This window comes from Lipotes vexillifer, unplaced genomic scaffold (assembly GCF_000442215.2).
Source record: "Lipotes vexillifer unplaced genomic scaffold, Lipotes_vexillifer_v1.1 scaffold238, whole genome shotgun sequence".
Lineage (NCBI taxonomy): Eukaryota > Metazoa > Chordata > Mammalia > Artiodactyla > Lipotidae > Lipotes > Lipotes vexillifer.
In genome coordinates this window covers 2,282,855-2,310,255 of record NW_006785665.1, presented here as the reverse complement: position 1 = coordinate 2,310,255, position 27,401 = coordinate 2,282,855, and the positions used below count along the sequence as shown (strand labels likewise).

General features: G+C 37.5%; 1 protein-coding gene across 1 annotated transcript in view; it reads right to left on the bottom strand.

The window, feature by feature from the left end:
- ASH1L (ASH1 like histone lysine methyltransferase) overlaps window positions 1–27,401 on the bottom strand; it is a 217,146-nt gene that overhangs the window by 110,390 nt on the left and 79,355 nt on the right. The window contains exons 4-6 of the mRNA XM_007457931.1: window positions 25,657–25,758; window positions 15,903–16,644; window positions 3,866–4,045 (exon numbers count right to left, since the gene is read on the bottom strand). Coding sequence (XP_007457993.1) covers window positions 3,866–4,045; window positions 15,903–16,644; window positions 25,657–25,758 — 1,024 coding nt within the window. The remainder of the gene's footprint in view (window positions 1–3,865; window positions 4,046–15,902; window positions 16,645–25,656; window positions 25,759–27,401) is intronic.

Below are 27,401 nucleotides of genomic sequence, written 5' to 3'. Positions count from 1 at the left end.
TAAAAAATTTTCAAGAGCCCACTCTTTCCAACATCCAGCCACCTTAGCTATCACCTCAGCTCATGACATGACTTCTATCCTGGAGAACCACAAAGGTGTCCTGCTTCCTAACTGGTCTTCTAACTTCTAATATTTCCTCATCTAATTAATTTCCCATACTGATACTGGAGTCTAATCTTTTTTTTTTTTTTTTTGCGGTACGCGGGCCTCTCACTGTTGTGGCCTCTCCCACTGCGGAGCACAGGCTCCGGACGCGCAGACTCAGCGGCCATGGCTCACAGGCCCAGCCGCTCCGCGGCATGTGGGATCCTCCCGGACCAGGGCACAAACCCGCGTCCCCTGCATCGGCAGGCGGACTCTCAACCACTGCGCCACCAGGGAAGCCCTGGAGTCTAATCTTGATACAATTTTAACTGAATCACACCCTCCCCTCATAGTTTTTTAAAACCTATAATGATTTATATAAAAAAGAGTAAACTTGCAATGTCCTTGTACCATTCTGTGATCCAAAACACAAACTTCCCTAACATGGAGGACTTTTAAGGCAATGAAACTATTCTGTGACACTACTGTGGTAGATACATGTCATTATACATTTACCAAAACCCATAGAAAGCACAGCACCAAGAGTGAACCCTAATGCCTACTATGAACTTTGGGTGATACTGTGTCAATACAGGTTCACTGATTGTAATAAAGGTACCACTGTGGTGCAGGATGTCCATAGTAGGGGATGTTGTGCATGCATAAGGACAGGGGGTATATGCAAAATCTCTATACTTTCCAACAATTCTGTTGTGAACCTAAAACTGCTCTGAATAACTGTTTATTAATTTAAAAAACAAAACAAACAATCCCCACCCCAATTGCTACCAACAAAAAACAGCCAGCCCACAAAAATATACTGGCTTCACAGTTTGTAGGAATGCACATGTGTATTATCTGATCTATGTTTTAAAAGATATTCCAAAATAAGGCTTCCCTGGTGGCACAGTGGTTGAGAGTCCGCCTGCTGATGCAGGGGACGCAGGTTCGTGCCCCGGTCTGGGAGGATCCCACACGCTGTGGAGCGGCTGGGCCCGAGAGCCATGGCCGCTGAGCCTGCGCGTCTGGAGCCTGTGCTGCGCAGCTTGAGAGGCCACAACAGTGAGAGGCCCGCATACCGAAAAAAAAAATATATATATATATCCAAAATAAGCCATTTTCTTCTCATTTATTTCTATGAGATGAAGAGCTAGTTCTAACATAAACAAGGTCCTTTACAGAGTGAAAGACTTTTATCTGACTAGAGACATTTTAAAACACTAATGTAGTTGATGATACTGATCTTTTGAGGAACAGTCTGATTTTATTATTAATCTCTCATTTTTAGGAATTTAATCCAGAAGAAGTACATTAGTCAAAAAGTAGAAGTAAAACTTTAACTACAGTGAGTTCCCTGGTGGTCCGGTGGCTAAGACTCTATGCTCCCAATGCAGGGAGCACGGGTTCGATCGCTGGTCAGGGAACTAGATCCCACATGCCGCAACGAAGATCCCGCACTTGGCAACGAAGAACCCACATGCCGCAACTAAGACCCGGCATAACCAAATATGAAAAAAAAAAAACCCAAAACCCAAAACCAAAACTTGAAATATAGTTTTTAGCAGAGAACTTTATACCTGCTCTTCTATTCAGCAAAAACATTCCTTTAAAATCGTAACTGTATTAGATCTTCCCCAAATGCATTTTCATTTTCTCATTTGTAGTGACAATGCTAATTTTTTTTCAGGCATTGTCACCTGAAATAATGACCATTATTTCTCAGCCTTCCCTGTGGCTGAAGTATGGTTACATGACTACGTTTCAGTTAGTAACTGTAAATGAGGTTCTGAAGTTTCCTTTCTTAGTCAGATTAGCTGCTATAATGAATTACCATAGACTTGGTGGTCTAAGTAACAAAATTTTATTTCTCACTGTTCTGGAGGCTGGGAAGTCCAAGATCAGGGCTGGGTTCTAAGTGAGAGCCCTCTTCCTGGCTTGCAGATACTGCTTTCTTGTATACTCACATGGTAGAGAGAGAAATCATCTCTCTCTGTGTCTCTCTTTATAAGGATGTTAATCTCATTCAGGAGGGCTCCACCCAAATAACCTATAATTATTCAATACTTCCCAAAGGCCCCATCTCTAAATATCATCACACTGGGGATTAGGGGTTCAATATATGAAATTTCAGGGGAACACATTCACTCCATAATGCTTCCTTACAAAGAAGGTACAATACTTGTTTTTTACTCCCTTTTCCTCTTTTATCCTCTCTGTAATGAAGACCTTATGGCAGTTATGTTGGAACAAAAGGTAACCATAGGAACACAAGCTTAGTGTTGAAATGGAAGAACAGAAAATAAGGAGTCTAGGTCCCTGAAGACACTGTGAAGATACCATGTTAACTCTGAACTGTGTACTTCACAACTTTTTTTAAATTAAAGGAAAATAAATGTTTATCTTTAAAAAGTCTTGGTTATTTGAGAGGATTTCTTATCATTGGCAGCTGAAACTAAGCCTAACTAATAAAACATTTTCATGACCCAAGAAGCAGAAATGGAGTACAAAGAGTTTATGTGATACCTACCTCAGTGGCAAATTAATGAAAGATCTTTTCAATGCAAAATAAAGTGTTGTGATTTATATGTTGATCACTTTAACCATACCAAGTCAGATGTATCTTTAAAATGTAACTGTTCCTCTTTCAATTTCATTCTTTTCTTGCCTAAATTCAAGAATTCCTCATGACCTTTTGATGGATACTGTGAATTTCTGCCATTAGTAACTCTCTCATTCAATTCATTTTCCACTCTGTTGCCAGAATTATCTTTTTTTTTTTTTTTTGTGGTACACGGGCCTCTCACTGTTGTGGCCTCTCCCCCTGCGGAGCACAGGCTCCGGATGTGCAGGCTCAGCGGCCATGGCTCACAGGCCTAGCCGCTCCGCGGCATGTGGATCTTCCCGGACCAGGGCACGAACCCATGTCCCCTGCATTGGCAGGCGAACTCTGAACCATGGCACCACCAGGGAAGCCCAGCCAGAGTTATCTTAAAACACAAATTTGCACTTCCTTTTCTAAAAATAGTATTTTAAATTTCCTATAGCTTAGTGGGATAAATATCTTAAGAGTCAGGAAAGTCCACAGTCCCTATCACACAATGCTTATTTTCCACACCACCACTACATTTCAGAAAAAGTGAACTTCTGAGTTGTTCTAATACATGAAAAGTCTTCGCATCCTAGTATGTGCCTTGGTACATGCTATCCTAACTGGAATGCCCTTCTCCATCTTGCAAACTACTGCTGAATGTCCAAAACCTAACTCAAGTATACTCTGTGAACTACTTCTTAATGAATGATATAGTGAGTTGATAGCTCTCTGGGGTTTTAAAATGTTTCCATCAGAAGACTTATCAAGCTGAACTTTCCCAACAGAATATGAAGTTCTTAAAAATAAGAAGTATTTTACTCATCTGGCAAATAGTTTGGAACACAGCATTTAACAAATGAGGAATGAATGTAGAAAACCATCAAGATCATTTTAGATACAAGCAGAGTGTCCCTTTTCTTAATTTCAATTAACAAAACAGGCATCATTAGAATCCAAACTACAGAAACATAATCTAGAAAGGTAGAGAGAAGATAAAGATCAGGGAAAATAATTCGCCCCAAACAACATATCATGAGTACAGTGAACACTGAGGTGTTTGTGATGAGATTTGTATTTGTGTATATTACATTTGTATTGTTTTTTGTTTTTCTTGATAGTCAAAGTATTATTTAAAACATGGAAGAATGGCAGGTCTTTAAAGGATGTCAGCTGATAGGTACCACTACTTACTCTGTAGTTTTGTAAACATCAGAATACAGCCCTGCTTTCTGATACTTCTTCTTTGGGGGACGTGGGGCCTTCTTTTCTCTTGGGATGAGAGAAAGCACAGGCTGCAAGGTACTTTCAGGTTCGGGAGGTTTGGCTGGGGTTTCAGGAGGACTGGGAATCTCAACTGCTGCTTCAGTAAAGCTAGAAAGAGAAGTTTAAAGATAATTTTATGGTGAAATTTTTTTCCTACAAATAATTATCTATTTAAAAAAACATCAGAGCAATTATAAAAAGAGACATGTGGACTTCCTCATCTGGTCATGCTGGAGTAACAGATACCAGATTCGTCCTCCTGACAGAAACTAACAGAAACACGGCAAAGTACAATAAACCTGAAGTAAGTTTATGAAACAATTATCAGACACTGGACAACAGTGACTATAGCACTGTGATCCCTGAGAAAATTGGAAATAAAATAGAAAGAGATGATTCCTATAACCACTTTGCCTTTACAAGAAAGACTGAGGTAGAGGGAGTAGAGCCAAAGCAGAGAATGGCCAACTTAATGAGTTGAAAAGAGATCAGAATATGGAGAGGCTGAGGTAGTTAGAATTTGTGAGGCAGAGTACTGGAGTGGAGAAAGCTATGGAGAAAAATAACTCTAGAAATCTGTGTAAGGGTCTCCTTTAGTACATTGCTAAATACTAAGTTTGTGTATGTGCAAGGTGAAATTCCATAAGGCTGAACAAAGAACCACCAGAGTATTATAACCTAAACAATTTCCAGAGCTCCCACATGATGACAGATACTCAGATTCCACTAGCGAGAGTGAAAGACACTGCCTAACACTGTGGGCATTCAATAAAGATCCCAGAGGGTAACATTATCCATTTTTGTAGGGCTCAACTATCTCTGGAATAAAAGCCAGCTCTAACAAAGCTTAAAAACTATCTTCAAAAGAATCCAAACCAATCCACAAGTAACTTAACTGCCTACCAAAATAAAATCGAACATATAGAAAAGAACAAAAAACATACACACAATAATGTGACATTTACAATATTAAAAAATTCAAAATGAAAAAAAGAGCAATGACCAAATTTTCTAAATTTGATAAAAATTTCTAAATTTGATAAAAAGTATAAACCCAAAGTTCCAAGAAGCTAAACAAACCAGAAGCAATATAAACTAAAAAAAAATCAAGTATGGCATATCATAATAAACTTCCTGAAAACTATTGATGAAGAAAATAAAAAGAGCCAGAGAAAAAATACACAGTCTATACAGGAATACAAAAATAAGAATGAATGCAGATTTCATGTCTGAAATAATGCAAGCCAGAAGGCAATGAAAAGATATCTGGAAGTGCTAAAAGGAAGGGGAGGGGAGGAGCCTGTCAAGAGAATTCTAAATCAATCAAAAACATCTTTAAAAATTAAGGTGAATATAGTTCCAGGCAAAGATGGAATAGACACTTCTACCTATCCTCCCATTAAATACAACTAAAAACCCTTGAAATTATATATAAAATAAACATAAGCACACAGATTGGCTAGGTACCTTGGGACCTAAGCAATGACGTATCAGGGAATTTCCTAGATTTTCTTTTTGCCTCATACTTAATAGTGAAAGACTGAATACAGTTTCCCAAATACCAATGAAAAGACAAATGTCTGCTCTCCTAACTTAAATTCAACGTCAGTTAAAGGTTGTAGCCAGTGCAAAAGGACAATAAAAAGAAAAAAATATAGAAGTGTGAGTCCTCCAATTTTGTTCTTTTTCTTCAAGATTGTTTTGGCTATTTGGAATCCCTTGAGATTCCTCATGAATTTTAGGATGGATTTTTCTATTTCACAGAAAACATCACTGGGATTCTAATAGGGATTGCACTGAATCTGTAGATCACTTTGGGTAGTACTGATATCTTAAGTCTTCCACCCCATAAACACAGGCTTTTCTTTTTCTTGCCTAACTGCTCTGGTTAGGAAATTCAATACAAAATTGTACTGAAGTGGCAAAAGTGGGCTTCCTTTCCTAGTTTCTGGTAATAGTGGAAAACCTCTGTCTTTCACCACTGAAGTTGTCAGCTGTGGGTTTTTTTTTTTTTTTTTGCGGTACGCGGGCCTCTCACTGCTGTGGCCTCTCCCGTTGCGGAGCACAGGCTCCGGACGTGCAGGCCCAGCGGCCATGGCCCACGGGCCCAGTCGCTCCGCGGCATGTGGGATCCTCCCGGACCGGGGCACGAACCCGCGTCCCCTGCATCGGCAGGCGGACTCCCAACCACTGCGCCACCACGGAAGCCCCAGCTGTGGGTTTTTTACATATAGCTTTTATTAGGTTGAGGTAGTTTCTTTTTATTCCTAGATTGCTAACTTTTTATCATGAACATGTATTAGATTTTCGTCAAAAAATTTTCTGCATTTGCTGATATGACCATGTGATATTTCTTCTTTAGCCTGTTAACGTGATTTTCAAATGTTGAACAAGTTTTGTATAACTGGGATAAATCTTACTTGGTTATGAGATGGATTGGTTTCATATTTTATTATTTTTTTTCCTACTCTCCTTATAGCCAAATTCATTTTTTCTGTGCCTTACCTTATGTTTCTTCCTCCTAAAATCAAAAATGTTTTCTGCTTTCCTGCTTAAATGTGTATGTATATATCCTACATATATAAACTCTTCAAGTGCCATGTTTCTCCAAGTTCTGTCTATAGACCATGTATATCAGAATCACCTTGGGGGCTTATAAAGGAAATGCAAATGCCTACTCATAGAATTTTTAAAATTCTTATTAAGGAGATCTGAGAAGGACACTTCCTAACCTTGCTGGTCCCTAATACCTGACACTGTGCACTCTCATTACAAGAGCATCCTTCTTATCCCACTCGGGCTCTGACACCGTAGGCTGGGTTAACATTCCCTTGCTCTCGCCCTATAACCCACCTCTTCACCTCATTAAGCCTCCAACACCCAGCTCAGGGTCACCATGGTTTCCACATCCCATAGAGATACCTACCAAATGGCTTTAAGATTGAATTCTTCAGGAAAGGAAAGAGAAAGAAGAAGAGGTAAGGTATTTTAAAATATGGCTTTATGGGAATTCCCTGGCAGTCCAGTGGTTAGGACTCAGCACTTTCACTGCCATGGCCTGGGTTCAATCCCTGGTCAGGGAACTAAGATCTCACAAGCCACGTGGCGCAGCCAAAAAATTAAAAAATAAATAAAATAAAATATGGCTTATGATATATTTATCTACATTAACACAATAAATTGTTTATTTTTTGTGGCTTTTTTTTTTTGCTTTATAAAAACAAAATCAGTTAGTATATCATTTTCAGGGTCTTGTTTCTTTCATTTAATCTTATCTCTAAGACTCATTCATTATCATTACATGTCAGTTATAATTCATTAATTTTTATTACCATATCATATTCCATTGTACAAAAAACTACAATATACTTACTCCTTTTCCTGTTAATCTGGGATATTTCCAGTTTCTATATATTATAATCAATCTTGCTACTACTTTTCCAAAAAAATGCTTTCTGGTGATCATTGGGCAGGAGCTTTCCTAAGCTGTGTAAAAGGTAATTGCTGGATCATACTGGGTTGTTTTGAAATACTTTTTTGGTTACATACTCTGGATATCAAAAATATATAAATTATATCTTCTTCTTCTTCTTTTTTTTTTTTGCGGTACGCGGGCCTCTCACTGTTGTGGCCTCTCCCATTGTGGAGCACAGGCTCCGTATGCGCAGGCTCAGCGGCCATGGCTCACGGGCCCAGCCACTCCGCGGCATGTGGGATCTTCCCAGACCAGGGCACGAACCCGCGTCCCCTGCATCGGCAGGCAGACTCTCAACCACTGTGCCACCAGGGAAGCCCTATAAATTATATCTTATAAATTTCTTCTCCCAGGTTGTAGCAAGTCTTCATACATTTATTCGGATGATATTTGATAAACAGAAATTCTTAGTTTTAATAATAATGCAGTATATCAATCTTTACCTGTATGCTTACTGCTTTTGATATCTTGTTTATGAACTCCTTTCTGAGAAACAAGGTCATAAAGTTTTCCTCCCTCTGTATTAGCCTTTAAAAGTTTGAAGGTTTGCTTTTTACACTTATGTATTTATTTAACCAACTGGGAACTGATTTTTATACATGGATTAAGACAGAATTCAATTTCATTCCCATTCCAATGCAATATCAATTTCTGGGGCACCATTTATTGAATATAATTTTATTTCCTTATTGATATGTAGTGTCACCTCCATCATATAGCAAGCTTGCATGTATGGATCCGTTTCTCTTATCCAATTCTATATTCAGTTCCATGCTAGCTCAATACACCATAGCTTAAAATTAAGTCTTGGGGCAAATCCATTGTTTCATTCAGTGATTCCATTCCTAGGTATATACCCTAGAGGAATTAGTGTCCATAACCACCAGTGAACATTAGAGGAATTTTAAGAGCAGCATATTTGGGTAATAGTGTCAAAATGAAAATAACCCAACAGTAAAACAGAAAAATTCTATATCTGCATCAACATGGATGGATCCAGAGATTATCATACTCATCGAAGTAAGTCAGAAAGACAAATACCATATATTATCACTTACATGTGGAATCTAAAATATGACACAAATGAACCTATCTACAAAACAGAAACAGACTCACAGACATAGAGAACAGACTTGTGGTCGCCAAGGGGGAGGAGAGGTGGGGAAGGAAAGGATTGGGAATTTGGGATTAGCAAGTGCAAACTAGTATATATAGGATGGATAAACAAGGTCCTACTGTATAGCACAGGCAACTATATTCAATATCCTGTGATAAACCATAAATAGAAAAGAATATGAAAAAAATATATATATGTATAACTGAGTCACTTTGCTGTACAGCAGAAATTAACACATCGTAAATCAACTATACTTCAAAAAATTTTTTAAAAAAGACTATTACATACAAACAATGGATAACTATAAAATAACAAAAAGGAGGTAACTACAGCAATGTGTAACAACAGAGATGGTTTTACATTTATATGTTGAGCAAAAAAGGTGAGGCACAAAAGCATATGTCCTGTATAATTCCATTTCAGTGAAGTTCAGGAAGGATAAACTAAACTATATCTACATTGAATACTTAAATGGTATGAAAAAAGGTAAAAGTCAGGAGATTTATTATAGCTACTGGCAAGGAAGTGGTGTATGACTGGGAAAGAACATGGGACGCTACCAATGTTCTATATGTTCACCTGTTCTGTATCTACATAGGTGTTAACTTTATAAAAAAATTTTTTAGGGCTTCCGTGGTGGCACAGTGGTTAAGAATCTGCCTGCCAATACAGGGGACATGGGTTCAAGCCCTGGCCCGGGAAGATCCCACGTGCTGCGGAGCAACTAAGCCTGTGCTCCGCAACAAGAGAAGCCACCGTAGTGAGAAGCCCGTGCACCCACCACGAGAGAAAGGCTGCGAACAGCAACGAAGACCCAATGTTGCCAAAAACAAATAAATAAATTTATTAAAAATAATTTTTAAAACTGGTTACTTCTATTTATATACTTTCTGTATGTGTATTCCTCTTCAAACTCCCTTCATATTCTCTAAAGAGTTTTAATGAGACTGAAATGATCTTTTTAAAGCGAGAACCCTCTTTTAAACCTGGTCCTGGTGCTTTCGTGTGGCAAGACATTGTAGATTCAATTTACATTACAGAAGCACAAAGGGTATTTCTTTCCGAGTAGGTATTTTTCCTAGGAATACAGCACATACATTTCAACTGAGTTTTACAATTTGTTGGGCATAAAGTTCTTATAGTACTCACATTTTAATCTCTCATATATAGCTTATTTCCTTTTAAGTTCCTAACTTTATTATTCCCTTTCTCTTCCTTTATTGATCAACCTTACCAGAAGTTTGTATATTTTATTCGTTATCATTAGTATTACTAACTTTGGTCTTCAGTGATTCTCTCTACTGTACCTTAGCTTTATTTTGTTAATGTATATGTTTTATCTCCGTCCTTTACATTTTGGGGCTTATTCTCATTTTTCTAATTTCTTTTCTTTTTTAAATAAATTTAAAATTTTTGGCTGCAATGGGTCTTCATTGCTGCACACGGGCTTTCCCTAGTTGCGGCGAGGGGCGGGGGTTACGCTTCATTAGAGTGCGCAGGCTGCTCATTGCGGTGGCTTCTCTTGTTGTGGAGCACAGGCTCCAGGTGCACAGGCTTCAGTAGTTGTCGCTCGCGGGCTTAGTTGTCCACGGCACGTGGAATCTTCCCGGACCAAGGCTCAAACCCGTGTTCCTTTCATTAGCAGGCGGATTCTTAACCACTGTGCCACCAGGCAAGTCCCACTGTTTTTAGAATTTTTTAATTGGACTCTTTGTAACCAAGAAGGACCCTATGGGGTCTTCCCAGGACAGACCCCTCCCCTATATCCTCTGCTTATTTCCTCTCTGAAGTACCTAGATAATAGTATCTGATGCACATTTCCTGAAGTTGTTTTACAGATGCTAAAACCAAATGGGAGAAATTACTTACTTGATGATCATAAGCACCACAGACCTACTGGCACCTAAGGATTGATAATCTTAACCTCTGTGACACCACCCTGTTACCTCACCATCAACCAATCGCAGATTTGTGCATGAGCTGATCATACACCTGGGACGTCCCTCCCTCACCTTGCCTTTAAAGATGCTTTCCTAAGCCCAGAGATAAATCCATGCACTTATGGTCACCTAATGTATGACAAAGGAGGCAAGAATATACAATGGAGAAAAGACAGCCTCTTCAATAAGTGGTGCTGGGAAAACTGGACAGCTACATGTAAAAGAATGAAATCAGAACACTCCCTAACACCATACACAAAAATAAACTCAAAATGGATGAAAGACCTGAATGTAAGGCAGACACTATAAAACTCTTAGAGGAAAACATAGGCAGAACAGTCTTTGACATAAATTACAGTAAGATCTTTTTAGACCCATTTCCTAGAGTAATGAAAATAAAAACAAAAATAAACAAAAGGGACGTAATTAAACTTAAAAGCTTTTGCACAGCAAAGGAAGCCATAAACAAGACAAAAAGACAACCGTGAGAATGGGAGAAAATATTTGCAAATGAAGGTGAGAAAAGATTAACCTCCAAATTATACAAACAGCTCATGCAGCTCACTATGAGAAAGACAAACAACCCAATCAAAAAATGGGCAGAAGACCTAAATAGACATTTCTCCAAAGAAGACATACAGATGGCCAAAAAACACATGAAAGGATGCTCAACATCACTAATTATTAGAGAAATGCAAATCAAAACTACAACGAGGTATCACCTCACACTGGTCAGAATGGCCATCATCAAAAAATCTACAAACAGGGCTTCCCTGGTGGCGCAGTGGTTGAGGGTCCGCCTGCCGATGCAGGGGACACGGGTTCGTGCCCCGGTCCGGGAGGATCCCACATGCCGCGGAGCGGCTGGGCCCGGGAGCCATGGCCGCTGAGCCTGCGCGTCCGGAGCCTGTGCTCTGCAACGGGAGAGGCCACGGCAGTGAGAGGCCCACGTACCAGTAAAAAAAAAAAAAAAAAAATCTACAAACAATAAATGATGGAGAGGGTGTGGAGAAAAGGGAACCCTTTTGCACTGCTGGGAATGTAAATTGATACGGCCACCTATGGAGAACAGTATGGTGGGTTCCTTAAAAAACTATATACAGAACTACCATATGACCCAGCAACCATAATTGAAAAGAAGACACATGCACCCCAATGTTCACTGCAGCACTATTTACAATAGCCAGGACATGGAAGCAACCTTAATGTCCATCAACAGAAGAATGTATAAAGAAGATGTGGTACATATATACAATGGAATATTACTCAGCCATAAAAAGGAACAAAACTGGGTCATTTGTAGAGAAGTGGATGGACCTAGAGACTGTCATAAAGAGTGAAGTAACTCAGAAAGAGAAAAACAAATATCGTATATTAACGCATATATGTGGAGTCTAGAAAAATGGTACAGGTGATCTTATTTACTAAAGCAGAAATAGAGACAAAGATGTAGAGAACAAACGAATGGATACCAAGAGAGAAAGGAGGGAGGTGGGATGAATTGGGAGATTGGGATTGACATGTATACACTATCAATATCATGTATAAAATAGATAACTAATGAGAACCTACTGTATATAGCTCAGGGAACTCTACTCAATGCTCTGTGGTGATCTAAATGGGAAGGAAATCCAAAAAAGAGGGGATATATGTATATGTATAGCTGATTCACTTTGCTGTACAGCAGAAACTAACAACATTGTAGAGAACTATACTCCACTAAAGATTAATTTTAAAAATTAAAGATAAAAATGTTTTCCTAAAACCCATCAGGGAATTCGGGCTTTTTAAGCACTACCTGTCCTGAACTCCTTGCTTGGCATCCTGTAATAAATGCTGCACTTACCCTCACCACAACCTGGTATCATTAGTTTGGCTTTACTGTGTACCAGCGAGCAGACACAAGTTTTGTTTGGTAATATCCTCATTCATAAATTTTCAGCATTCTTGAAAATAATATAAGCATTAATAGCTATGAATCTCCCTCTAGGTACCTCTTTAGATACATCCCACAAATTTCAATATGCATCACAGTATTTACTCAGTTCTAAATATTTTTAATATTTTAATTTTATTTTTTTACATGAGTTAAAAATTTTTTTCTTTTTTCCTTTTAGATCCAGAACTTGAACTCAGGTTTTTCTGAATCTAGAACCCAGCTCATAATCATTACAATATTCTTTTGCATTCTGGTTTGTTATTAATCAATGAAGAGTGATCAAACTCTTTAACATGGTGTACAAGGACCTCTGCAAGATCTGGTCCCTACCACCTTTTCTCTAGACTCATTTGACACCATACTACTCTAATTAACGTGTTTTGGTCGCAAAACGTTTCTTTCATTTCCCTGAACCTGCCATGCCTTTTCATACTTACCAGTCTAAAATGTATGCTCTGGCGTTGCTCCTCTAAATAACAAATAAAGTCTGTTCTTCAGATTTTACCTCAGTCATTACTTCCACAAAAAAACTGAGTCAATTACCTCTAATATAAGCTCATAAACATAAATAATTCTTCATAATAGTTAGAATGTAAGAACCATGAGGACAGGGAATATTTCTATATTTGCTTACAACTGTATTTACCCTTAGCACATGAAATAATTTTGCAATAAATACTTAATTTAGAAATAAATGAAGAGGGACTTCCCTGGTGGTGCAGTGGTTAAGAATCTGCCTGCCAATGCAGGTGACATGGGTTCGAGCCCTGGTCCAGGAAGATCCCACATGCTGCAGAGTAACTAAGCCCGTGTGCCACAAATACTGTGCTGTGCTCTAGAGCCTGAGAGCCACAACTACTGAGCCCACGTGACACAACTAGTGAAGCCTGTACGTCTGGAGCTCGTGCTCCGCAACAAGAGAAGCCACTGCAGAGAGAAGCCCGTGCACTGCAACGAAGAGTAGCCCCTGCTTGCTGCAAGTAGAGAAAGACAGTGCGCAGCACCAAAGACCCAACGTAGCCAAAAATAAATAAATAAATTTATTTAAAAAATAAAATAAAATGAAAAAACAAATGAACAAACTCCTGCTATATAACAAGTGCTAAGGTTGGTTCCAGTTCAAGAAAGGTGAAAAACTGTTGCTATCTCTGGGAACTCACTGTGCCATGTCCTTACCTACACAATCTCTTGAGAGTGGAAACTGTATCTTTTTCTTTATAATCTCCTCAAATTCCAGAATATAATTTTGTGGAAAATAAGTGCTTAATGTTGCTGACTAATGCTACTAGAACTTGCTGGAACAGAAGGGCTTATCTGAAATAAAGCCTTTTCTCTGAGGCACGTTTTTAACATGACCCTTCCTAAATTGGATGGTTAAGATGTCTCAAATTGTCACTTTCTTACTATAGCGAAGGCAAAAGTCATTCTGTTTGTAGATATTTTAAAAGCCTCAGTAATGAAAACAGAAATAACAGATTGATAACAAAACAGACTGATGGGAAGAGAATATAAAAATATAAAAGAAGACCCTAAGACCCAGAGATATTTAAGAATTTATTATATGATAAAGGTATCATTTCAACAAGTAGGGAAATGATGATCAATTAATAGTGGTAAGACTGCCATTTAAAAATTCAAAAAACTGGGCTTCCCTGGTGGTGCAGTTGGCTGAGAGTCTGCCTGCCCATGCAGGGGACACAGGTTCGTGTCACGGTCTGGGAAGATCCCACATGCCGCGGAGCGGCTGGGCCCATGAGCCATGGCCGCTGAGCCTGCGCATCTGGAGCCTGTGCTCCGCAACGGGAGAGGCCACAACGGTGAGAGGCCCACGTACCGCAAAAAAAAAAAAAAAAAAATCAAAAAATTTAAATCTAATTAAATTTTTCCCCCTTTCAAAAAAAAAACCTTCACAAAAATCCAATGGGAATATAAATTATAGACACTACATATAAAACAAAAATGCTTACAAATCTGCAATCTTGATAAATAACTAACTGGCAATAAACATAGCACTAACTCATACCTTATACAAGAGTAAATTTCAGCTGATTTAAGACCTATATGTAAAAAAGTAATATGTAACCCTTTGAAGGAAAATAATTAAATTATGATATATTCTTAACATGCAATAAGGTAATTCTATATGTACTAAATGACAAGATCGCCAAGATTATAAAGAGAAAAGTTGTTACAAAATTAAGTATAATATGTATGCTACCACTTATATAAAATAACAGCTTTGCATATGCACGTATTTGTAAATGCATAAGAAAGGTATCAAAGGATACGCAATATATTAACAGTCTTATCCATGAAAATAGGATCTGAGAAGAAATGAGATCATGTGAAGAGACTTTAACTCGTGAATCAGTAAACTTCTAGTTTCACTGATTTATTTATGAGTGTGTATTCTCAGGAAAGAAATTTAAATCCCATATATTCTCTATAAAAAAAGTATTTTTTCATAGATGTATGCATGGAGAGCTACGAAAAACTTCTGTAAACAGAGGTGGTCCAGTGGTTAAGACTGCGTGCTTCCACGGCAGGGGACACGGGTTCCATCCCTGGTCAGGGAACTAAGATCCCATATGCCACATGGAGAGGCCAAAAAATAAATAAATAAGTAAAATAAAAATCAAATATTCCTTCAGGGAAAGAATCTGGTTGGATATATAACAAAAGGATTAAATGGTCTTCTCGGGGGTGGGGGTGGGGGGTGATTTTTGACTTCTGCCCTACACCTTTTGGGGAAAAGTAAAAATATAAAAAAGAAACTATTAAAAAACAATCTAGGGGCTTCCCTGGTAGTGCACTAATTAAGCATCTGCCTGCCAATGCAGGGGACATGAGTTAGAGCCCTGGTCAGGGAAGATCCCACATGCCGCGGAACAACTAAGCCCGTGCACCACAATTACTGAGTCTGCGCTCTAGAGCCCGCAAGCCACAACTACAGAAGCCCAAGCGCCTAGTGCCCGTGCTCTCTGCAATGAGAAGCCACCACAATGAGAAGCCGCGCACTACAACAAAGAGTAGCCCCCTCTTGCTGCAACTAAAGAAAGCCCACGCGCAGCAACAAAGACCCAATGCAGCCATAAATTATTTAATTAATTAAGAAAAAAATATAAAACGCAGAAAGACTTAAAAAATGTATTTGACGATAGGGATGAAAAGTTTTAGAGCACCAAGGAGATAAGATAGTGTGATAGTAAAAATAATTCCACTCATATTTATACACTGGATAAAACACACAATCACTCTGGGTCTTGATTTCCTCATCTGTATAGTAAGGGCCTTGTGTTAGATTGTTATATTCCCCCTTGCTTCTTAATTATTTACAATTTTGGACAGCCATAAGAATGAACACTTCTAACAAAAAAGAACAGGTCTTATATAGTAAAAGGTTGTTAGATTAAATGAACAATTCAGCTGCACAGATATGTTACATTTGTGCATAAGCTAGTTTCCTCTACTCAAAATGTTAAACAAGAAATTACCTTTTAGTATTTTCTTGTTCTTCTTCTTCTGGGAATGGCTTCTGCTTTTTCTTGGTCTGTTCTTCCAACAGCCAACTTTTCCTCTTCAATCCCTTTTTATGTTCTGAGTTCAGGTTTACACTCTGAACGACAGCTTCAATGACATCTGTAACTGTATCAGGGCCAAGGTGCAGTGCTGTTCCTTCTTCACCTTCATTTAATTCTGGGCCGACAAATTGGGCAGCTTGGAATGCTTGCATTGATACCACAGCCTGGAGGGGACATTTCCGAGGTCGACCTGGCCTGCGTTTCACAAAGTTATTCCCTGTCCTGGCCTGTCTTTGAAGTTTTTTGGCTTTTAAAATTTTATTGACATGGTCTAGGTTTTTCTTGGTGGCCAAGATTTTGTCATAATTGCACATTTTCCGAGCTTGGCGCTGCATAGCTTCTACTACACTTCTCTTGATATGATGGGGGGAATGGCTGCTGGGCAACTTTTCAGAAAGGAGTGAGATGCTACTACTGCAAGAGTCACTGGGGACTGCAGGCACTAGAAGGCTGTCTGGTTTTCCCAGGGCTCGCTCCTTGCTGTGGCTATGGACTGGACTGGAGGAAGGTGGCACAGAGGCAGATGCAATCACAGCATCAATATTTTTCTCCAGGGGCTCTTGGTCCTCATGTTGTACCAATCGCTGCAGCAGACTATCCACAGAGTCATCCCCAGAAGAAACCAATCTTGGACTTCGAGATGGAACTCCGTTCACTAAATAAGACAACAAATCACACATGATAAAAACTGAACACAACTGGTTATTTAAATAACTTTACAAAGGATAAAAGACAAAGAATACCACTCTATTTTTCATAGCAAGATTAAATATCATAATATTGGGTTGGCCAAAAAAGTGCCTTCGGTTTTTAAGTAAAAATAAGACACGTTTTTCATTTTCACCAAGAACTTTATTGAACAACGTATTCACCCTTTTGTTCCACTACCTTCTGCCATTTTTCAGTCAACTTCATAATTCCATCTTCCCAAAACTTTTTATCTTTTTGAGCAAAGAACTGTTCCAGGTGCCTTTTACAGTCTTCCAGGGAATAGAAATTGTTTCCATTAAGAGAATTTTGTAAAGACCTAAATAAATCGAAATCCGAAGGTGCAATGTCTGGTGAATACAGAGGATGAATCAGAACTTCCCAGACAAGCTGTAACAGTTTTTGCCTGGTCATCAAAGAAACATGTGGTCTTGTGTTGTCCTGATGGAAGATTATGAGTTTTCTGCTGACTAATTCTGGATCATCAACTGCCGCTTTCAGTTGGTCTAACTGGGAGAAGTATTTGTTGGAATTACTCGTTTTGTTTTCCAGAAGGAGTTCATAATAGAGGACTCCCTTCCAATCCCACCATATATACAACATCACCTTCTTTGGATGAAGACCGGCCTTAGATGTGGTTGGTGGTGGTTCATTTCGCTTGCCCCATGATCTCTTCCATTTCACATTATTGTTCGGTACCCACTTTTCATCGCCCGTCACAATGTGTTTTGAAAATGGAACATTTTCGTTATGTTCAGTAGAGATTCGCATGTGGAAATACGGTCAAGAAGGGTATTTTTCGCTTAACTTACGTGGAATCCAAACATCGCAGCGATTCACATAACCAAGCTGATACGAATGATTTTCAACACTTGATTTAGATATTTTGAGTATGGCGGCTATCTCCCACATGGTATAATGTTGACTGTTCTCAATTAATGTCTCGATTTGATCGCTATCAACTTCAACTGGTCTACCCGACCGTGGAGCATCGTCCAGTGAGAAATCTCCAGCACGAAACTTCACAAACCATTTCTGGCATGTTCGATCACTCACAGCACCTTCTCCAACCACTGCACAAATGTTTTTTTGCATTTCAGTTGCGTTTTTACCTTTCTTGAAATAACAAAGCATAATATGCCGAAAATGTTGCTTATTTCCTTTCATCTTCAATATTAAAATGGCTACACAAAAATTCACCAATTTTGATAAGTCTTGTTTAATTTTTTTAAGAATTTATTTATTTATTTTTGGCTGCATTGGGTCTTCATTACTACACGCAGTCTTTCTCTAGTCACGGCGAGAGGGGGCTACTCTCCATTGAGGTGCGTGGGTTTCTTATAACGGTGGCTTCTCTTGCTGCAGAGCACGGGCTTTAGGCACACAGGCTTCAGTAGTTGTGGCACACAGGCTCAGTAGTTGTGGCTCGCGGGCTCTAGAGCACAGGCTCAGTAGTTGTGGTGCATGGGTTCAGCTGCTCCGTGGCATGTGGGATCTTCCCAGACCAGGGATCGAACCCATGCCCCCTGCATTGGCAGGCAGTTTCTTAAGTACTGCGCCATAAGGGAAGTCCTGATAAGTCTTTTTTTTAATGTACGCTGATATGACAACTGTCACATACAATCTAACAAAATTGTTTTGAATGAAGTTAAAGACAACTAAGTGCTACTAGAGCCATCTTGCAGAAAAAACCGAATGAACCTTTTGGCCAGCCCAATACCATACACATTTGTCTTTCACAGGCAAGTTGATAGTTTCCTGAATAAGGTACATTACAGTACCCACAATAAATTCAAAGTTGGCCCATGTTTCCCTAAAAAAACGTGGTGGGTCAAAAAGACAATTCTCACTCTCTGAGATGAGGAGCAGAAAGAATAGAGCTTATTTCTTTAAAAATGAAGGTCCAGTTAAGAGACTCAACAGCTAAATATTGAATAAAGAACTAAACTTTAAATACATATATTTCTAGTCCAGTGCTTTTTCTGACAATGTTTTAAGTGCAAAGGAATATAAGTGAAATTCTCACCAGGGAAGCCCGGTTCAGTGGTTTTTGTGACAGATTTCTTAGGAATTTTTCTATAGATCATATCATCTGTAAACAGATATTTTTTTTCTTCTTCCTATCTGTATGCCTTTTATTTCTAAAAATCAGGTTTTTAAAATAATTAAAAATGGATGTTAGATTTTGGCAAATGTTTTCTCTTTACCTAGTTAGATGATTATGATTTTCTCACTTACTGTTAATTTCGTAAAATACACTAATTGATTTTCTAATGTTAATCCAACCTTGCATTCCTGAAATAAACCCACATGGCCTTGGTATGCTATACATTCAACATACTGGATTCAATCTGATAATATTTTGTACAGTTTGCATTCATGCTTAATAGTGTGTGGTTTTCTGGTAATGTGTTGCTTGGATTCAGAATCAGGGTAATGCTGGCCTTCATAAAATGCGTTGGGAAAATGCTCCTACTTTCTGGAACAGTTTTTATATACTTAGTATTATTTTTTCCTTAAATAGTCATGATTGAAGCTATTTGGGCTTTGAGTTTTCATTGTAGAATGGTTTTAAACTGCAAGCTGAATTTCTTAAATAGATGTAGGGCTCTTTAGGCTATTTATTCTTGAGTTTTAGTAGCTGGTGTTTTTCAAAGAATGTGCTCTTTCTTATCAAATTTATTGGCATAAAACTGTTCATTATGCTCCCTTATTGTCCTGTTATGGTATGTAGCAATTGCACTGATATCCTCTCTTTCATTCCTGATACTGCTAATTCAATTTCTTTTTTCTTAATCCTTTCAGCTACAGTTCTCCTTTTTAAAATTTTTTTTTTCGATAAACCAGTATAAGCTTTGATTGATTAATGTTTTCTGCTTATTTTTGCTCTTATATTTATCATTTTTCTTCCATCTAATTTGGGTTTAATTTGTTCTACTGTCTTTAGCTTCCTAAAGGTGAGTTTGGGCTTAGACCTTTTGTGTTTAATAATGTAACTTTGTAAAGCTAAAAACAGACTTAGCTATACTCCATAAAATTTTTATATGTTTTCATTTTTATTTAATTTAAAAGATTTTCTAATTTTGTCTGTGATTTCCTCTTTGACTTATGGGCTATTTAGAAGTGTGTTGTTAACTTTTCACTTATTTGGGGAATGTCAAGGTATCTTGTGTTACTGAATTCTAATTCAATTCCATTGTGTTCTTAAAATATATTCTGTATGATTTCAAACTTTTAAAGTTTATTAAGATGTTTTATGGTCCAGAATATGAGGCTATCTTGATATAATTCCACATGAACTTCAAAAGAATATAAGAAAAGGGTGTTTTATATTTATTTACTGAAAATTTCTGGAACTCTTCATCCCTTTGGTAGAGCCATGTTTCCATCTACTATGATTTTTCTGTTTGAAGAACATTTCTACTACCGTAAACCTGCTAGCAACCAATTCTTTAAGCTTGTTTTTCTGATAATGTTTATTTTGCCTTCATTTCTGAAGGGTATTTCACTGGTTACAGAATATTAAATTGATAGGTTTTTTTTTTCCCCTTCCAGCATTTTAAAGACATTATTTTTATTGTCTTCTGTCTTACAACATCTCTGACAATCCATCTGCTGTGATTCGTTCCAGTGTTCCTCTGTATACTATGTGTTTTCTTGTCTCCTTGCTTTTGCTGGTTAATTTTAAGATTTTCTCTTAACCACCGGTTTTAAGAAATTTGATAATGATGTCCCTTGATTTCTGTATGTTTGTGTATCCTGCTTGGCATTTGTGGGACTTCATGGATCTATGGGCTGATAACTTTTATTAAGTGTGAAAAAGTTCTGAGTATTATTTCTTCAAATATTTTTTATTCCTCCTTATAAGACTCAGATCCTATGTATGTTGGCCCTGCTGATACTGTATCACAGGTCACTGAAATTCTATTCATTTTATATCACTTTTTTCCCCCCACTTCTACACTTCATTTTAGATAGATTTTATTAGTATTTCTGCAAGTTCAAAGATCTTTTCTTCTGTAGTGTCTAATCTGCTGTTATCCCATTCAGTGAAATTTTCATTTCAGATATTTATCACCTAAAGAAGTTAACAGATTTTAAAAATATCTTCCATTTTTACTATTTGCTATATTCATATTTTCCTTTAAATTCTCAAATATGGCTGTTTTAATGTACCTGTCTGTTAACTCCATCACATGTTATTTCTGTGGCAGTTCCCACTGACTGATTTTTACTCCACTAAGTCACACTTTCTTGCTTCTTGGCATGTCTATTAATTTTTGATTGGATGCTGGACACTGTAATGATACACTGTTAAATGCTCAGATTTTGCTGTCTTCCTTTTTTTAACATGTTAAGTTGGAGAAATTGAATATACATAGTTTCTGGTTGATTTATTTGCCTTTCAATTGCAAAATAAAGGCTGCCATTCCTGGGCTGCTGGAGTAAATGAGAATGCTAGGTCAACCAAGATGGAGGATACATTGATCAAGAAAGACTTAGCTTTATACTGAATGGAAATTAAGCTTGCCTTTGGCTCTGCAAGGCAACTGGGGGTGCGACCCACCTACAACAAATTTTAATTAATTTTTTTCTTTGTCTCACAGGCAATATAAATCTGCATGAGAGACAGAAGGTGAGTATGAGCTTGTGTTCAGAAACTCGTTTTTCTGCTCCACCCAAAGCTAAAACTGAAACAAGGATCTAGCTTCTGTGATAGATTTGTTTCTATTTGCTCTTACACTGGTGTCACCATTAAGGAGTTACACATCTATGCTGCAGGGAAATCTGATGTGAACTTCTGTCTGCTGGAGTTCTAGGCTTTGTCCTTTGTCTCTTATACCTGAATGTGTTCCAATAACCAGGCTCTATACCACCAGGACTCAAGCAGATGTCAAGTAGCTCTAATGCTCTTTATCTGTGTTGAATCAAGCTTTCTGAAAGTTTCTGGTTTTCTATTTACATATTTCAAAGTTCAGCAAATGTTTTAAGAAATGTTTTCCACATTTTATCTAGTATTTTTAGTTCTTGGTACCAAGAAGTTTGTTTCCTCTGCACATCTAATCTACCACACTACTGGAAATAAAGAGGTCTAATCTATTCCAATGCTACCTAAATTCTAACAGTCCCCTTTCCTCATCTCAAGCCTCCAAATTGCTCTAACTTTACCTCTACCTGCAAACTGTTTTAAAAAATCTTTTCCCCAGGACTTCCCTGGTGGCGCAGTGGTTAAGAATCTGCCTGCCAATGCAGGGAACATGGGTTTGAGCCCTGGTCCGAGAAGATCCCACATGCTGTGGAGCAACTAAGCCTGTGAGCCACAACTACTAAGCCTGCAGTCTAGAGCCGGCGAGCCACAACTACTGAAGCTCGCATGCCTAGAGCCCACGCTCTGCAAGAAGAGAAGCCACCGCAATGAGAAGCCCGTGCTCCACAACAAAGAATAGCCCCTGCTTGCCACAACTAGAGAAAGCCCGTGTGCAGCAACGAAGACTGAACGCAGCCAAAAAAACCAAAAACCACTTTTCCCCAATCATTTCACACTTTCTGTCCAAATCTTTCTTGACCTCTTTATTACATCTGACATTAAGAGACTTCTATGACATGTACTCTTTACCTTTTTTATTAAAAAACTATTTAAGGGCTTCCCTGGTGGCGCAGTGGTTGAGAGTCTGCCTGCCGATGCAGGGGACACGGGTTCGTGCCCCGGTCCGGGAGGATCCCACATGCCGCGGAGCGGCTGGGCCCGTGAGCCATGGCCGCTGGGCCTGCGCGTCCGGAGCCTGTGCTCCGCAACGGGAGAGGCCACAACAGTGAGAGGCTTTCGTTCCGCAAAAAAAAAAAAAAAAAAAAAAAAAAACTATTTAAAAATTTTATGTCATTCACTGACATCTTTTCATCCACTTCCCTCTCAAATCTAATGTATCTTAAATCTCCAACTCTGTCATCTTTTCAAATTACACTTTCTCCCTGGGCCTCATTCACTGCCAAATTCAAGTTTATCTACATACTGCTAGATCTGTATCTCTACCATAGGTGTCATAAACTATAAACCACACCGTCCAAATGGCTATCTAACATCTCTATCTCAATAGCCCAAAGACAGCTCAAATTTAATATATCCAAACCTGAAGCCATTATCTACTGTCTTCACACATTTCTCTTGCCACAGTCCATTCTCCATATTGTAATGTTTTACATTTTTCTAAAATGCCTATGTGGCAGACTATATTATCATTCATAAATATTTGCTGTTCCTCCCTTAATAGGATTATACTTCCCATACTTCCTTGACATAAGACTTAAACCATCTGACTTGCTCTGGCATTGAAATGTGAGGAGTAACACATGTTACTTCTGGGCAGAAATTTTAAGAGCTAGTTAGTGCTTCACTGTGGCCTTTTACTCTCTTTCATAAGACAAGCAACATTCCAGATAGATAGAGGCTGCTCCATCAGACAGGAGGGAAGACAATATGGAGCAGGCCCGTCATGGTCATACAGCATGAATAAAAAAATAAAGCCTTTGTTGTTTTCAGTCACTGAAATTTTGGGATTTTTTTTTAGCACTGCAAAATCTAGCCTATTCTCATTGTTACAATATATGAAACAATTTTCATCTTCCCTGTTCAAAATCCTTCAATAGCTCCCAACTGCATCTACAATAAAGTTTCAATTCCTTCAAAAAAAAAAGTACACCATATCTGATATAGTCCATTATTACTTTTACAACTTCATGTCCTTGTCCCACCTGTCTACTCAAATTATAGTAGTATATATGTCACATTTTCAGTATGTCAGTGGTTAGTGCTTCAGTTCCTCTGTGTGTCATAACATTTTGTATACTGGCCTGTTATAGAATTTAACATATTTTTTAACTGGTGAATATATCCAAATCCTTGAGGACAGGAACCTTATCTTATTCATATTTGTATCCCCAGCACTCTGTATATACAGTAACCCTAAATAAACAGTTTACTAAAGTAAAACATTTTGGTGATTTTCTTCATAGATATGTCTCTTATTGAAATCTCATTCATTTTTTTCGGGGGTTGGCAAACTTCTTCTATAAGAAGAGAGATAGTAAATATTTTAGGCTTTTGAGGACACACACAATTTCTCACGTATAATTTTTTCTTTTCCTTTAAAAAAACAGAAACAAAAAACAACCCTTTAAAAGTGTAAAATCAATTCTTAGCTTGAAGGCTGCACAAAAAAGAGGACTTGGACAACATTTAGTCCACAGGCTATGGTTTGCTGAACCCTGGTCTAGGCTGACACCATCAAAATTAGTCAGTCATTGCATTAGTCAGTGTAAAGACAAAGTACTATGAGAGACAAAACTACCACTGCTGTTTGAATTCCACTGTACCTTTGGCACAATGGTACTAATAAAAAGCTTCAAATATGGTGAAGATAATCATCAAATAAAAATTAAACAAATTTACCATATTGATACAATTTGACAGTGAGCCCTTGAGTACTGATGAAGAAATTAAATTTTCTAACTATAAGTCATAAGTGATCTCCTAATTAAAACCAGATGGACAGAAAAGCTAAGGAATGATATGTGACTTCCTTGCTAAAACTTTCAAAGGCTTCTAAGTGTTATCAATAAGGCTCTACATGACTGGTCCCTACCTGCCCTTCCAGCCTCATATTCAGTCACTGCCTTTACTCCAACCACACTGGCTCTCTTATTTAATTTCTTGAACTCTCTATTCTCCCTTTTACATATATTACTCCCACTACTGGGAATGAAACTACCACTCCCCATTTCTCCTGATAATACTGATAAATTAAAAATGATCTCCTACTCTCCAATCCCTGGTAAAGGCAGAAGATATATATCATTATTATTATTATTATTATTTTGGTAAACACACATACTATCAGTAAAAAGAAAACTGAGAGTAAAACCTAAATCTAAGTATAAAGTATACAGATATGTTATACTGTATGAAGAAGTTATATATATTTAAAATATGTAAACATTACAAATTTTAAAAGTTGACTAGAAATAAATATTAATAGAGGTTCTTCTTACAACCTCAGATTGTTTTACATATCTCAAAGATTTGTAAATGCTACTGGAAACTATTACTTTACTAAATAATTTTATATATATCTAAGTCTTTATTAACTAGCTCTAATCTACACTCCCCTATTACAGTACACACCCCATTACCTCAATTCAACTTTCAAAATCTGTATTTTTGTGTGCACCTACCCTTCTACCTATTCATTTTGAATTATCCCTTCTGAACTATATTAAAATCACTATACCTCTACAAACCTTCAGTTATAGGATAAATTACGTACTAGGGATGTAAGTACAACATGATAAGTAAAATTAACACTGCTGTATACTATATATTAAAGTTGTTAAGAGAGTAAATCCTAAGAGTTCTCATCACAAGGAAAAAAATGTTTTTTTTTCTTTTATTTTATATCTATATGAGATGATGGATGTTCAGTAAACTTATTGTGGTAATCATTTCATGATATAAGTAAGTCAAATCATTATGTTGTACACCTTATACAGTGCTGTATGCCAATTATATCTCAATAAAACTGGAAGAAAAAACAAAATCACTATACCTCATGGAGTATGCTTAACTGGACATGAAAGGGGTAAAAGGTGAACACTATTTTATTGTTTCAATATACATTATTATTCTCACATCGCAGGACCACTTTTGTTTGTTTTTTCTAAATATTATACTGCAAGCTAATAAATTGTAATCTACAATGTAAAGCTATTATAAGGGAGTTCCCTGGTGTTCTAGAGGTTAGGATTTGGCGTTTTCACTGCCGTGGCCCAGGTTTAATCCCTAGTCGGGGAACTGAGATCTCACAAGCCATCCGGCACGGCCAAAGAAAAAAATCTATTTCAAGTCTGTTCACAAGTAACAGTTGGGAAATTATCTTCAAAGTCTGTTAAAACAAATAGCACTTGCCTGTCGAAGAAGTACTCTCAGATGAAGACCTCTTTCGCGTAGGGCTACAGTTTGTGCTCTCTGATGATCGCTGGGAAGACTTATCTGAAGTTGGCTGGGAACCTGGAGAGACAGGAAAAGACAGAAATCATAGGAAAATCCAAGTCTAAAAATAAAGTTAAACCATTCTGTGTTAGAACTGGAATATTTTAGCTGTTGCCACTGCCATTCTCTGTAATAATATATGACTTTCAAGCTGACAATAAGAGGACATTAAGCGAAGGACAAATGACACTAGATGTTGCGGACAGAATTCCACAGGTCTCATACATAATTTCTCCTGTTACATTAATAGAGGAAAAACTAGTTTTAGTGGAAGAATGAAAAAAATATATGATTTAGTTTTTATGTATTGCACTATGAAACATATTATTAAGATATTTATTGATAAAAATTACTAGAAATAATCTAATAAACCTGCTCTTGATTATTGACTCAAATTCATCATATAAACTGACAAAACCTACAATGCAATTAATTAGGAACAACTGATGTGAGAAAAGCAGGTCCAACCTGCGCATTTTATTTAATAGAATCAAAGATGAAAATTAAAAGAGGTGAACCTTAAATCCATACATTCCATATAATCCAGAGAACACTCTGAAAGAATTTGTTATTACTTTATACATGGAATAGAATAAGCCTCCTGTAACGCTTACTTAAAGTTCCTTGGTTGTATACATAGAAGTTCATGAAGACAAAGAAACTCCATTTCCTTTAAAAAAAAAAAAAAAGTCTCATACTCTTACCAAAACCCCAAATAAATGCAGCATAATTTAACACAACTCTCATTCAAGGGAGAAGTATGTTGTTCAGGAAAGACTATTTCCTGAATAAAATATACTTGGCTCTGATATTAGACTCCTTATACCCTAAAAAGCCAGCTGTTGAGAATACAAAATGAATGTCAACCGGTTTGTCAAAAACTAGTAGCACTCTGAAATGTTCGCTCTTAACTTGAAAAACATTACAAATAAAAAGCCTTACATATAAACTGGAGGCCCAAAAGGTACCATAAATCAAATACTTGAAGATGAGATTTTTTTAAAGTTCTGCCTCTAAATGAGAGTTAACTCCTTAATGAACGGACTGACTGAAGGACAACTTGGGGACAGAAGAACTCAATGGAGCTAAGTTTCTAATATTTACCTTAAGAGAAACCATGAGCTTTCTTTTAATCACGCAGTATCTTAAATCACATCACTGTAAATACTCTTTTAGCAGGCTCTTTTAGTGTTGATTAGGTGAGATATAAGACTATGTGTTGCCATTCAAGAGTAACAAATTAGATTTTGGGGAAATTGATGTGATAGTACCTCCTACTTTGGAAACACAGTGATGACTACAGTAAGATATAATTAAGAAGCAAGACTGTTTATTGTTGAATCTTAAAAACAGATACAAAAGGGATTTTAAAAACCAACAGTAAAATAAATCCCCCTAGAGTGTGGTTCAGATAAGATTTCCATTAAAGAGCTAAATACCACAATAAAATAGCTAAGAAGTAAAAGCCCAGGCATCAGTGAAGATATAACTTTAAGTATTAATAATGAAAAATTCATATACTGAACAGATAAATATTTCCTACTCAGACACACAGCCAAGACAGAAGACAACAGTGGCCAAGAAGCTTGAGACATCACTGAACTCCCTTTACCATTACTCTCCTGACTAATGGACAAAATCTTAGATTAAGAACTAGGGAA